Below are 14456 nucleotides of genomic sequence, written 5' to 3' on the forward strand. Positions count from 1 at the left end.
ATTGAACTTGGAGATCAGGAGGATTTGCCATATCCCAGATAAGATCAGTTCAAAGGAAACAGGATTAACACATATCCTCATGCGTTCTTAAACCTCAAGGGGAGAAAATGTACATTTAATCAGATCATCAGCTGGAGAAGGGAAAAGGTCAAAGGGGTGAAAATCAAGCTTGCTTTATACATCTCTTCTGAAATGGCCCATGTTAAAAGAGAAAGGAGACACACGTATAGTCCACTAAGATGAAGCTCCGACCCACCAGGATTTCATTTCTCGTCACGGGTCGTTCACATCTACGGGAAACAGACAGTTTTAAGATTTGCAGAGACTTGAAAACATTAATAAGCTTGGTGCTGCTTATGAAGATATTCTTCAAGAGTGTTCAAATCATTGTGGTCAAAATTAGTGAGACAATTATTCATTGCCAGGTGACAATGGAAAAAAAATAGTGATTGTTATTGAAGTTAAGTGATGGAGTGAAGTTTAAAACTCTACGTTAGGTTTTTACCATCGACGGGGACAAAGTGTTACTGGTGTCTAAATAACGGATACAGATATTGGACCAAAAGAATAAAAAACATCTTAAAAGGATAAAAAGCAGGCGTTTTGTGTTGCAGTATGCAGCTTCTCAGAGGGCTCCCACAGAGCCCTCCTCCAGGGATTCAGGTCTTTGTGAACTCTCTTATGGTGCAGTGTAAGTTGGGCCTGGTGATGCTCTTCGAACAAAGTACAGCAGAAGCGATGCACTGTCACTTCCAAGGTTCAGTGACGGAAAGACTCTGGTTTCCATCTTGCTTACCATCTCCTGCTTCCTCTGCTCCGTCCCCTGCTTGCTCTGAGCAAAGTCCCACCATGTTGTGAGCGGCCCTGTGGTTAGACCCATGTGGCAAGAAACTGAGCTCTCTGGCAAACAGCCAGTCGGGACCTGCTGCCTGCCGACAGCTACGTGAGTGAGCTTGGAAGTGGATCTTTTTTATTATTATTATCGTTTTTTTAATGTTTATTTTTGAGACAGAGAGAGAGCGTGAGTGGGGGATGGGCAGAGAGAGGGGGAGACCCAGAATCCAAAGCGGGCTCCAGGCTCCAAGCTGTCAGCACAGAGCCCAACGTGGGGCTTGAACCCATGAACCGTGAGATCGTGACCTGAGCTGAAGTCAGACGCTCAACCGACCGAGTCCCCCAGGTGCCCCAGAAGTGGATCTTTTGAGGCCTGCCAACATGTTCACATGGGTGAACTTGAAAGCAAATCCTTCCCCGGTTAAGATGACTACAGTCTGACTAGAGACTCTGAGCCAGAGGACCCAGCTAAGCCACATCCTGAGACTAAAAGTTCGTTGCCTTCAGCACCTACGTTTTAGGATAATTTGTTACGCGGCAATATATACCTATCATCTGATTCGATTTTTGAGCTTAGAAGAACAGGAAAAGGAAGAAAAGAAGAGAAAAGGCCTCAGAAGGGCTTACTGTTTCTTTTTTCCACGAAGGGGAGTCAGAAGATACCAGCTTTGATGGAGGACAGAACAGAAGTTTACATGTTTCAAGAAAATTATGAGTAGGGTAGACAACATAGTGACGGACTTCCAAATAGCCAAAAGTAAACAGGGCCCCGTCATATAGCAGCATAACAAACAGAAAAGAAACACTAAGAAAGTAGGAAATGAGGTCTATAAAGGCAGAATGAGGGTAACATTTAGATCGGGTACTATTTTAGAGAACCAAGAGTCTCAGGTTGGTTTAAAAAAAGAGAATCCAACAATACTGACTTATTCCATAAACAAGCATCTATTGGGCACCTCCGGGGATACCTGGTGAGCCAGGCGGACTCCATGTAAACAGGCAACTGCAACGCAGAGTTGAAAGTGCAAACCACCAGAAGAGTCCAGGACATGAGAGTTGATTGATGTGACTCTTTCCACCTTGGTATTGTTAACCGTTTCTGTTTGGAACTATCCACATTCTCCTCCAAGTGGCCTTCCAAGATTCCCAACCCCTAACCCTAACATACATACACACACAGGACTGCAATGAAAATTTTTAATTCACTGTTATTAGTTGTGACAGATTAAACAGAGTATGCAACAAAGAAGAATTAGAGAATAGAGACTATGGATAATGCAATGTTAAGGTAGCATTAGTAGATGAAATTTCATAAGCAGAAACATCATTTGTGACAAAGCCCTCACAGTAATTCAAGCAAGTAGGAATTACACCGGCCATAATCTCTGGTCATAGGGTCACAAAGTGAGAAATCATCAGTTAAAGACAAAAAAAAAAAAAAAAAAAGCCATCGATTAACTGGAAAGCCTTATATAATATCTGGCTCAAAGGAAAATAGTATAAGAAGACATGGTTTAGAAAAAATGATTATGGAAATGTTACACAAGAAGACAGAAAATGAGAGTAAAGATACACATTGAACTTACAGGAGGAAATTCATTTCTTTTAAGAATTTGGCATTCAACTAAACCTTCCAAAATTAAAATGAAAAAGAAGTCCCATGGGGTGCCTAAGTGACTCGGTCAGTTAAGCATCCAACTCTTGATTTCAGCTCAGGTCATAATCTCACAGTTTGTGAGATTGAGCCCCACATCAGGCTCCTCAAAGACAGCACAGAGCCTGCTTGGGTTTCTCTCTCTCTCTTTCTGTTTCTCTCTCTCTGCCCCCACTCAGGTGCATGCACCTGCACTCGCTCTCTCTGTCTCTCTCAAAAATAAATAAACTTGGGGCGCCTGGGTGGCTCAGTCGGTTGGGTGACCGACTTCGGCTCAGGTCGTGATCTCGCGGTCCGTGAGTTCGAGCCCCGCGTCAGGCTCTGTGCTGACCGCTCGGAGCCTGGAGCCTGTTTTAGGTTCTGTGTCTCCCTCTCTCTCTGACCCTCCCCCGTTCATGCTCTGTCTCTCTATGTTTCAAAAATAAATAAACGTCAAATAAAAAAAAAATTAAAAAAAAAAAAACTTAAAAAAGAAATTCTAGGGAAAATGAGAGGAAGGAAATAATAAAGCTGAAAGAAGCTGATCCTTTGAAGAAACAAATAACATCAACAAGATAGTAGCAAATCCGATTAAGAGGAGGGGGGAAGCAAAATTAGAATTGAGAAAATCGCCATAACGAGAGCGATAACATATTTTTAAGTTTTACGTAATGGTACAAATCTATGTGCTTTTGAATTTTAAAATAGCAGTTAGATGGACGTTGCTCCCTAAGTGAATAATTGAAATCAAAGAAACAAGACACTTAGATGAATACGAATAGGAAAAAAATTGTAAAAACAAAATCTCAACCCGTGTCACCAGGTATCAGGAATAAGTGAATATAAAGGAGGATCCTGTCAAATCTTAGAAAAGCAGATCGTTTGTGTGTTAGAAAATTTTTTTACTTTTCATTTTTTTAAGTAGCCTCCCCACCCAGCGCGGAGCCCAGGTTGGGGCTCAAACTCACGACCCTGAGATCGAGATCTGAGCTGAGATCAAGAGTTGGACGCCTAACCAACTGAGCCACCCAGGTGCCCCGGAAAACCTCTTTGATGGCCCTGGGAAAACGGGAAGCTACCAGTTGATTGCACAAAAGAAACGTGTCCGTGGAGTCCAGACTTCTTTGATTTCCATGCTGTAGGCCAATTTCCCTTATACGAAAACCTAAGATGGGATAGAATGCCATGGGACACTGACCTCTGCAGTTCAGTCCCTCAATAGCCACTTATCGAGTGCCTATAACTGAGCACAGGTGGTACCCCCAAGCACCGTGCTAAACCCCGGGAAATATGACAAGTAAGATATGATCCTTGCCATCCAGGAGCTCCCAGGGTATTCTCAGAGTGCAGCAAGGAGTGGGGACATCTAGCCCAGCATGGAAGGGAAAACGGGGTTCCCAGCAAAGACTCCTCAGAGGACAGTGTGCTTGAGCTAAGTCTCAAAGAACCAGAAGGGAGGTGTGGGGAGCGATGTTCCAGCTGAGTGCGTGAGGCCATCCCACGCTGCCTTAGAACTATGCCTCCCGTCTCTCGTGTTGTATTCAGCGGGTTGAAACCAAACGAGGCAGTGTGAATCATAAAAAAAGCAAGTGGCTGTGGACAGAACCCGAGGAGCATGAAAAGGGCAGGTGGGGGAGGAGCCCACGGAGGCCGTGGAAACTACCAAGCAAGAGAGGAACAAAGAGAGCCAAGAACCCAGGGCGCACGGCGTGCAGGGAGACTGCGGTCCGCAGAGACCGGTGGGTACGAGGGAGGCAGGTAACACGCAACTAGATCAGAAACCAAGGATGGAGAGAGCAAGTGTGGACGAGGAGGAAAAGCTTGGGCAAGGAGAGAAAGTGGAGGAGGAGTGAGATCAAGGGAGTATTCTGGTTTTTGCTTCCAAGGTTGTCTCAGATATTTGCTGCTGCATACCAAACCACTCTAAAACTTTGTTTTTTAATTTTTTTTAATGTTTGTTTTTGAAGGAGAGAGAGAGAGAGAGAGCGCAAGCAGGGGGAGGGGCAGAGAGAGGGGGAGACACAGAATCCAAGGCAGGCTCCAGGCTCTGAGCTATCAGCGCAGAGCCCGACGCGGGGCTCGAACTCACGCACTGTGAGATCATGACCTGAGCCGAAGTCGGATGCTTAACCGACTGAGCCACCCAGACTGAGCCCCTAAAACTTACGACTTAAAACAAGGATTTGTTATTTCTCAGGCTTCTGTGGTTGAATGCAGCAGCTCTCCTGCTGGTCTCCCCTTTGGTCACTCTTGGGGCTGTATGCAGCTGGTGGGTCATCTGCTTGGGAGGGTTGGGACACTCGGCTTCTCCACGTGGTCTCAGGACCTCTCTCCCAGAGTGGTCGCTCCTACACCAGGGCCTCTTCCACGTGAGCATTCTCTTCAGCAGGACAGTCTGGACTTCTTACAACATGGTGGCTGGGCTCCAAAAGGGAATCATCCAAGAGAGATAAGCTCAGTATGCACGCACTTACCAAGGCTCTGCTTGTACCCCACCTGCTAATGACCTTTTAGGCAAAGCAAATTACATGGTCAAGCCTAGGGCCCACCTGGGAGGGGACTACCCAAGGGAGACCTGGGGATCTATGAACACAGTCGTCCGCTGGCAGGGTGGTTTTTGTCCCTTAATATGGGAGAGAGTTAAAAATGTTTATAGCCAGACCCCAAACTAATTGAAAGGGAGACATTGAAGATACAGTAGAGATTCTTACTAACAGGGTCCCAGAGGGTGCGTTCGGTGGGGGCAGGGAGAGGAGCACCATCATCTGAGACTGGAGGAAGAGAGATTAAAAACAGGTATGGGTATGTTTTGGTTAAATCGCTGAGGGGAGTTAAAGGGGGAGTTGTCCATGGAAACGTGGCACCAGGGTAGAGACACGTGGCCCCAGGGTACCATCTGTGGTAACACCAACTCCACGGCCATCTTGCTCCTTCATCCACACTCATGTTGAAGCTGAGGAGGCTGACTGTAGTATCGATCCAAGTTGAGAATTTGGCTGTGGGGTGCCACGGGAGGATAGTGACCCCAGAGAATTGAGGGTTACCGGAGAGAGTCATCTGGAGATCTCGATAGGTTCAAAATACGCTCCAGGGTGACTGGAGATGTGAGAAAGAAGGTGAAGCCCGAGGAGGTCCAAGAATCGTAGGGCTGGATTATGGACGGGCAGACCACACGAACATTGAAATCCAGGAATTAGCGAAGGTCCGGGCGGGGTGTAAAGGTCTAAGCCGGTCCCCAGGGGCAGCAGGGAACACAGCCCTGCCGAGGGGCTGTTTGTGGGAGCAGAGACTGTGTCTGCGGTGTCCTCGGGCATCACTGGGGTGACGGGCACATCTAAGGCACTCAGTCGTCATAGCTTTGGTGGAATAAACAACTGACTTGCATCCCCAGTTTACGGATGAGAAAACCGAGGCTCCGAAAGGCAAAATGTGCTGCTCAAAGGTACAGCCTGTGTTCGGCCAGCCAGAGCTTCCGTCCTCCTTATAAAACCACACTGGGTGTGAATTTCCTTCTCAGCCCTCCCAGAGGCAGCCCATGGCTTGATTACCTCAAAACTATTTAAATGGCATTTGTCATTCTTTGGGTGCTGGGATGGAATATCCTGAAGTCAAATGAATAAAGGGAGTGGTAAAAAAAAAAAAAAAAAACCTGCCTTGAGGGATTTACTCACTTATTGGAAATACATCACATGTATTTTCAAGGCACATCTAAGGAAGCTGGTCCTGTAACTGTATCCTTGCCAGCTTGCCAACATCCTGTTGTTCTCTCTTTTTCCGCCGTTGGGGTCTCATCTTTGTTAAGACTCCGAAAAATGAGAGAAACGCGCACGCAATGGCTGTCCGCCTATGGTCACCGTAGATTTTTTTTTTTTTTCCACAGACTCTGTAGGACTAAAGAAATGAGTTAGCCTTCAGCTGAGCAGGTCTGAGGCTCTTAAGGCCTTCCTATTTTCCTTCAAGAAAAATGAAAACATCTCCCCAAAGGCTATCGTCCGTTATGGAATCCAACTTAAGAAGGAGGGTGGTGACATACTCCTCCTTCCCACCGGACCAAAATTTCAAAGCTTCCAATGTGTGGTAAATCTAACCAGAGATAAAGATTTGCAGGTGTTTCTTGCATGAAAGCAAGTAGGGCAGATGTATCTGGAACGTGCTTCTAACCAAATGGGACATCTGCAATCCATTAGGGGTGTCCCGAAAAGAGAAAGTGAGAGGTGAGGTTCGAGCCGAAAGCCCGCTCGGCAGAAACGCAAGGGTGAGGATGTGTGTGGACCTTCCCGCCAGGATCTGAGGACACAGAGGCTCTGAAAAAGGTCACCTTGCCAGGGGCGAGCGCGCATCTCTCCCCAACACCCGAGTTCCTCTTCTTTCTTTCCTTCTATCGAGCCATCTTTGAAATGGCAGGGCCTTCGCGCTCCCCAAGTACACCTACACGTTTTAGTGTTTAAGACTTGGCAGGCACCTCAGATAAAGAGAACATTCCCCGCTTCGAGCGTGCAGACTTGGCTTTCCCAGCCCTCATGAAGGACGACCCATGTCCTGACTCGGCTTCTCACACTCCAAAGGAACGGAGGAGAACTGTCACCACGGGCATTACTCGCGGGTTACTCACTGGCTGTTATGCGCCCTGCTTCAGACTCCCAGGAAAACCACTAGCTTTTATGGAAGCGTGTATAGCAGAAGCCGGTTGCAAAAGACCCGTGGCTGTGAAAATGATTTGAGGGTGTGTGATTCCAGAATGGTCATCAAGAAGGTCACTGGATTTTGTTCCCACGTAGGATCTCTGCCCAGGGCTCGCTTTTGGCCCCTTGTTCTCGGCCCTACGTTGAACTTCAGGGAGTGGGCCCCAATTGAGCGTGACCTATACCAGGTGCTCCTTACATGGGTTCCTTCAGTGAGCTTACCAGGTCCGTTCCCTGCGTCGTGGCTCTTACTTGCTCACTGGCCTTTTGATAAACCATTAGTGACGGGGCCTTCTGTTAATTACTAAACTCCTGGTGACAGACAAAAAAAAAAAAACAAAAAACGGCCTGTTGAAACTTGTGTTGTAATTTGAGGATTAGAAGCCACACCTCTGGGAAACGTCAGTATCAAAGCTGATTCGGTGTCAAAGACAAGGTGTTAGAAGCCACGGGTTGACAAAGTGGATTTCCAAGTGCAGTTAGCAATTACGTTTGTAGAAGTCCTCAATTATGCCATTTACAAGAAGGTACTTTTAAGCAGCTACAAGTCAGGAATGTGTTTTTAAATCTCTTCATTTATACACGGATGGGTAAAGCCCACGTTTATGGAGCATCTGCTGCTACAAAAGTGTTAGCTGCACTGAAAATCAGCAGACCCTACTCCCCAAAGTCCAGGAAGACGAGTCTTTTCAAGAATTAAAATACGTGGTCCGTGCGTTTCTGGAAAATACTTACGATCAAGGAGAAGACCATGACTACAGCATCGGTGTGCTCTGATTAGAAGAATCTCCTCACTTGGCCCAGGGTTTGTGGATCACCAACGTCATCTAAAAGGAAAAGAACGAAGACTGTTATCACAGAGGGTACTTGGTATTTCATTCACCCTTCAGCCCAAACTATTCTTCTGGTAAAACTGAATTAAGTTTCTATATCCATTGAAAAGCTTTCTACTGGAAAAAACAAACAAATGAAAATCTCAAATTGGCTTAAAATGATAACAGTGATTTAATTATTCACAAATTGAAAAGGCCAAAGGCTTCAGGCATGGTTTGATCAGGGCTTCAGGTGACTCCACCCACAATTTCCCTCAACTCTACTCAACTCCATGTGTCAGTGCTGTTCCCTTCTGATTTTCCTTTATTGTGACAAGATGTTGCCAGCAACGACAGGGACCACGTGGTTTTTGAGGGTTTTTTTCTTCAAGACTATAGGAAAAGAAGAACTTGGCTTCTCATGACCATCAGACAAAAGTCCTGAGCTCTGGGCTGATTGGGCCATTCTGGAGCCAATCCCTGTGGCCAGAAAAACACCTGGGTGCTGATTGGTTTACGCATGTTACCAACACCAGTCAACCTGTGGGATTGAGGTGGGGTACCACCTAGAGGATGTGGCTGCTACCTGCTAGGGGAGAAATGAAATGGAGATTGAAAAGGCAATTCTAGCGTAGATAGAGTCTGCTACAGTCCTTTTTCATCCACAGACTCTGGATCACTAACTGATTTTTGTTCAATATCAGATACAAGCTCTGTAAAGAGAAATCTATTTCCTCTATAAACTTGCTAAGTCAGATATTTAAAGACGGCTTTCCTTTTTCAAACACATAACAGAATGGGTTGACTCTGCGTTTGTTTTTTCGTAGCTCTGTTTGCCCTGAAGAATGCACTGAAAACCCCAAAGAAATGTTTTTTAAAGTTGGGTATAAGTGAATAATTGAGAATTATTTTAAATCTGCCCTTAGATAGCCCATCGTCCCTAACCCTTTCTTCTCAACTTCCAAAAGCAACATGAAGCTGATTTGGAATTCTCGGCTATGAGAGTAGCCCAAATAGTCTCTCCTTCAGTTTGGATAAGGGGTTACTAAATGTGCAGAAGATGCCATGTTCCAAGGTGTAATGAGCCTTAAAACTTTTCTTCTGATGCACATTCACCAGCCTCTGGAAAACTTATCAAAGTAGTGCCTGTCCTGTGCTCGTAAAACTCACCCCAGATTCATCAACTCAGTATGCAAAGTGCAGGGCTTTTCAATAACTAAGCATCTCCTCTACACTTCAGTTAGAAATAGAGCCCCTTTGGGGTGCCTGGGTGGCGCAGTCGGTTAAGTGTCCGACTTCAGCCAGGTCACAATCTCGCGGTCCGGGAGTTCGAGCCCTGCGTCGGGCTCTGGGCTGATGGCTCGGAGCCTGGAGCCTGTTTCCGATTCTGTCTCCCTCTCTCTCTGCCCCTCCCCCGTTCATGCTCTGTCTCTGTCTGTCCCATAAATAAATAAACATTGGGGGGAAAAAAAAAAAAGAAATAGAGCCCCTTAGGCACCTGGGTGGCTCAGCTGGATAGGCGTACGACTCTTGTTTCGTGGGTCCGAGCCCCTCATCGGGCTCTGCACTGACAGCTCAGAGCCTCCGTGGGATTCTCTCTCTCTCTCTCTCTCTTCTCTCTCTTTCTCTCTGTGTCTCTGTCTCTCAAAATAAATAAATAAACTTAAAAAAAAATTAGAGGGGCGCCTGGGTGGCGCAGTCGGTTAAGCGTCCGACTTCAGCCAGGTCACGATCTCGCGGTCCGTGAGTTCGAGCCCCGCGTTGGGCTCTGGGCTGATGGCTCGGAGCCTGGAACCTGCTTCAGATTCTGTGTCTCCCTCTCTCTCTGCCCCTCCCCCGTTCATGCTCTGTCTCTCTCTGTCCGAAAAATAAATAAACGTTGAAAAAAAAAAAATTAAAAAAAAAAATTAGAAATAGAGCCCCTTAAGTTCAGAGATTGAGTAGTAAAAAAATTGGAGGAGTAAATGAAGTGTCCAGGGAGGAGTCTGCCTGTGATAGTTTCCTCCCGCCGCCTTGCTGAGGGGAGAATGAGCTGTTTAGAGAGCATGTCACAGACTTCGTATGACTGCGGTTAGGCCACGGAGGACAGGCTGGCTTCACCCGCCCCAGACGTATCAAAACAGCGGTAGCCAAATCTGCCACGTTTTCCCTGAGCCTTACACTTGGAAGAACCATCATCAGAAGCTTTCCACTTGTCCGTGTCGGAGATGAGTACCCTCTCCTGATCGCAGAGGGTGCCCCGATGCCCTCAAGTTGCAAACCCCAGGCACGTGCGTCCAGGGAAGCCGCTGGGTAGAATCAGGCCTGGGTTTGTGTTGAGTTTGGAATTTACGATTGTTATTTATCACTCTTCCCCACGGACATCGCCTCCTTGAGACTTGGCAGTCTTGTCTATCAAAAGCCAAAAGCACATTCCTCTCTGTGTTAGCGGGACCTGCAGCCCTTTCCGGTCCCTTCAACCCCTCACCTTGTGTGAAAGGTGAAGGAGGGGGGTCACTTCTCTGCCACCAAAACCCCGTGCCACGTTTGGAATGGCTTCCTGTCTCTCTCTCGACAGGGAGAGCCCAGGGACTGGAGGAGGGAGCTTGCGACATCTGAGCCAGACCTGTGGCGGGCCGGCCTGCCCCCCAGCAGGCAGCTTGGCCCGAATGCTGCTTAGTCAGGCTCCCAGGCAGAGCTGAGCTGTGGATGTGCCCGGACCTGCCGCCACCAGGTGTCTGCGTCTGGGCTGGGAGGTGACGGCACAACTGTGACTCCTGCCTCCTGCTGTTTCCCAACAGTGTCCCCAGAAGAATGTGGAGGACCCAGGCCAGGCCACCTCGGGAAGCCTGACAGAGCCGCAGTTCTCTGGCCGCGCTGCAATGTCAAAAGGCTTTGTCAGCGTGCACCCGTGACCCTCACGCGGTCCTGCCCGCACCCCCAGGGCTGGCTCCGCCCCCGAACCAGAGTGGGCTCGGGTCTGAAGCAGCTTCCGCGCCTGGCTCCTGTGATGTGCAGTTTCCAGCATTCACTCCCAAACCTCCATAGCTAAAGGTGTTTCTTTTCTCTTTAATACAACGATCCCATGATTAAAAATGCCTTTTTGGGGGGGGGTGCCCGGGTGGCTCAGTGGGTTAAGCATCCGACTTCGGCTCAGCTCGTGATCTCACGGTTCACGGGTTCCAGCCCCGCATCGGGCTCTGTGCTGACAGCTGGGAGCCTGGAGCCTGCCTCGGATCCTGTGTCTCCCTCTCTCTCTGTACCTCCCCTGCTCACATTCTGTCTCTCTTTCAAAAAATAAATAAACATTTCTTAACATGCCTTTTTTTAATTAAAAAAAAAATCTTTTTTTCAAATTCGTTTGTCGCTGCTGGGGAAAGTTTTCTTGTGAGAATTAGCTTCCCAAGGAGAAAGCTATCCTGCATTTAACAGAATTATGAACAACTACAGCAAGCCTTCCCAGAGTGTAAATGTTGGAAAAGCTTATTAGCCCGTTAGTGGACTTTGCTAGGCAACACAAAAAGGTCATTACTAATCTCTGTGTGGCTGTTGACAATTCAATGTGCAGTTCAGACAGGCTGTGAGCCGTTTCCCCTCAAGAGTGATACACACGCCACAGAAGTTTATTGCACACCTACTATGTGCTAAGCCCAGGCCTCAAGAAGACATCACCGCATGGAACAGTAGGTGCAGATGAACAGCACGTCGGCCAGGTTCAGCGTGCAAACGTATTTTGCGTGACTCACACCATATCTATCAAAAAATTTGAATTTGTTGCCAACTTTTAAATCTCAGAATATTTCCACCTTCTCTTGAAAACTCAGGAAACCTGGCAAAACCGAGCTCACATTCCTGGCTGATGGCAAGTAAAGTAACAACTGCCTGCTTCAGACGGCACTGGCTCTCGGTTCACACGGCCCCGCACCTGCCCTGCCTCCCTCCAACTTAACCTGCCTGGCGCCCCAACATTAGTGGGTATTTCTCAGGATACAGGGTCTCAGCACACCCACACGCAGGGACAGACCAACCCAAGACGGCTCCACAAGAATGGGTCACAGGGATTTTCTGATTTTGTGTCTTCTCAACTTTACCTCTTTTTAAATTTTTTTTAATGTTTATTTATTTTGAGAGAGAGAGAGAGAGAGCATGAAGGGGGGAGGGGCAGAGAGAGAGAATCCCAAGCATGCTCTGTGCTGTCAGCGGAGAGCCCCACGAGGGGCTCGAACCCACAAAACCGTGAGATTGTGACCTCGGAGCCGAGATCAAGAGTCGGGTGCTTAACCGACTGAGCCACCCAGGCGCCCCAACTTTTCCTCTTTTTAATAAAGATTTTTTTTTTTTAAATCCCTGGTAATGTAAAGTGAGGGGAGACATTCTGTTTTGAGTCTGGACCTACCGATTCCCTGCAGGCCGGTCAGGTTTGTCATATTTGAAGAGACGCGTCTGCCGATCCTGATGGTGTGCGTTGGGAGAAGTAGACTGTTCTGAGGTTTTCGAATTACGTATTGCCAAAAATCCTCCTTGTGTTTTTAACCAGAAATTAACGGGTTGATCCTACTATTTGTTGCCAGTGGAAGTTTTTACTAAAATCAATGGAATTCAGTTGGAACCAACACAAAGATGCTGACCAAAACGTTTCCACTGGGCAGATTGAAAGGACTTCCATGGGCCACTGCCTGGGACTTAGACATTTTGGGGTATTTGTAATAAGCATATATGGCCATTCAGTAATACCGCAAACAAGGACTCCTCTGGTAACAAATTTAAATTAATCCAAAAGCCAGCTTTATGTTCAGCAGAAAGGAAGGGAAGAGACAGTGTTTGTAGAACAGAGACCATCCTATTTAGCCCCCCCCCATCTGGCCAGGGACAGGGTTTCATACCTACTTTTACAGACAAGGACAGTGAGGCCAAGGAAACGGACTTCCGCGGCTGGTTTCCAATTGCTGGGAACTGGCTACACCTGGGTCATCCCCACCCCAAACCCTGAGCTTTGCCGGCTACGGCAGCTCACAGCACGGAGGCCACAGAGGCGAGCGAGCAAGGACCGAAGAAGTTGAGACGAGGACATATCAGAAGCACCGTAAGAGAGGCAGATACAAGCGGTGCAGGGAAGGGTTGGCGGGTGGGGGGGCAGGCTTCTGAGGGGCAGTGCCACTCGAGGAAGGCCTTGAAGGGTGCGCTGCGTCGCGACAGGCAGAGAGGAGCAAGAAGGCCTGAATGCTGAACCCTGGTGGGGACGGGGCAGTCCGCAGAAGAACGGAAGGTGAGCAGTCTAGGTGTGGAATTCACCAAGCGAAGCTTCTTGCTACAGTTAGCCACCGGGAGAAAGCACGAATCCTCCCAGTACCTGTAAGGCAGGTGACCTCAGACCCACTAGGAAGGGCACCTAGGTGGCCAGAAGGCCAGGTATGTGTGTCCCGCCTCCGGAGAGGCAGCAGGGCCCTCGGGACACCCAGGAGCCCAGGGACCCACGCCTGCTTCCACATACGTCCCCGTTTGCTCCCTTCCTTCCTCTTCCCCCTCAGGGGTCTGCGCCTTTCGGACCCAGAACCTGGCACCCTCTGTCCACCTGACAGCAACTTGCTTTTCCCGTTCATCTCCCGTCTTCTCCCCCCACCTGAGATCAAGGATGGGGTTTGTTTCCCTCCGCCCAAGGACTGACACCAGCAGCAAGGTAGGTAAAATACAGGGCAGGATGGGGAAGCAGGGCACCCCCCCCCGGCCCCCCGCGCCCAGCTTTTAGAGAATCTTTTAGGGAACTGAAATGGGAGAGGCGAGAAGGCCCGATCCCCCTCGGGTTCTGTGTCGTCCTGGTCAGGGCCCCGCTTCAGCAGCTGTGGGCCATCTCTGTCAGCAGCTTGGGGTGAAGCCTTCTCCACTCGGGCCCAGGAAGCCGGTTCTCCCAAAGGCTCCTCCCTCTCTGTCCCTGGGGGCCAAGCTCCTGTTTGGCGTTCCGGGACATTTCACTTCGCTTTATCCTTAGCGCCCAATAGGAGAGGTCAAGCTAGAATTCCATTTTACAGTGGAAAGAACCGAGGCTCAGAGAGCAAAGTCACTTGTCCCGGGGCCGTGGTAAAGCCGGGGCTGTAACGCCGGGCACGAAAGGAAGAGGGGAGAGGGGTGTTTCTTGAGTTCCTGGAGCCTCCTGGGGACCCCGTCTCTCCACCTCCCGGGCCACGCACCCACACTTCCTCTGGAAGTAAACTCTCTGGTGGCGAGGGTGGCGCAGCCCTCTTCTTGGCCGCGGTGGGACCCCGAGGGCGCCCCGGGGTAGGTAGGGCGGCAGAATCATCCCCCGAGACGGGAGCCAGAGAACTTCAGAGCGTTGCGCCCTTCCCCGGGAGAGGCAAACACGGACACGTCTGGGTCTCCGCCGACAAGTGCCTTCAAGCCCGGCGGGGGCAGACACCTCCGCGCCGGCCGCCGGCGAGGTCTCCGCCGTCTGCGGGGGCACGGCCCGCGCCTCAGCTGCGCCCAGTTAGAGCGGCCGCGGGCGGCCGGGGCGGGAGGCGC

At 49.0% G+C, this 14456-nt stretch overlaps 1 protein-coding gene across 3 annotated transcripts in view; it reads left to right on the forward strand.

The window, feature by feature from the left end:
• Positions 1–14456, forward strand: part of BNC1 (basonuclin zinc finger protein 1) — a 51082-nt gene that overhangs the window by 8141 nt on the left and 28485 nt on the right. The window contains exons 2-3 of one of the 3 annotated variants that reach the window (XM_040493508.1): positions 10519–10994; positions 13469–13617. The exons of 1 other annotated variant lie outside the window; for it this stretch is intronic. In XM_040493508.1, the coding sequence (XP_040349442.1) occupies positions 13573–13617 (45 nt within the window). In that variant the 5' untranslated portion in view covers positions 10519–10994; positions 13469–13572. The remainder of the gene's footprint in view (positions 1–10518; positions 10995–13468; positions 13618–14456) is intronic. One more of the 3 variants, XM_040493509.1, reaches the window with a different exon arrangement.

The sequence above is a fragment of the Herpailurus yagouaroundi genome, unplaced genomic scaffold (genome assembly GCF_014898765.1).
Source record: "Herpailurus yagouaroundi ecotype Mexico unplaced genomic scaffold, PumYag 185, whole genome shotgun sequence".
Lineage (NCBI taxonomy): Eukaryota > Metazoa > Chordata > Mammalia > Carnivora > Felidae > Herpailurus > Herpailurus yagouaroundi.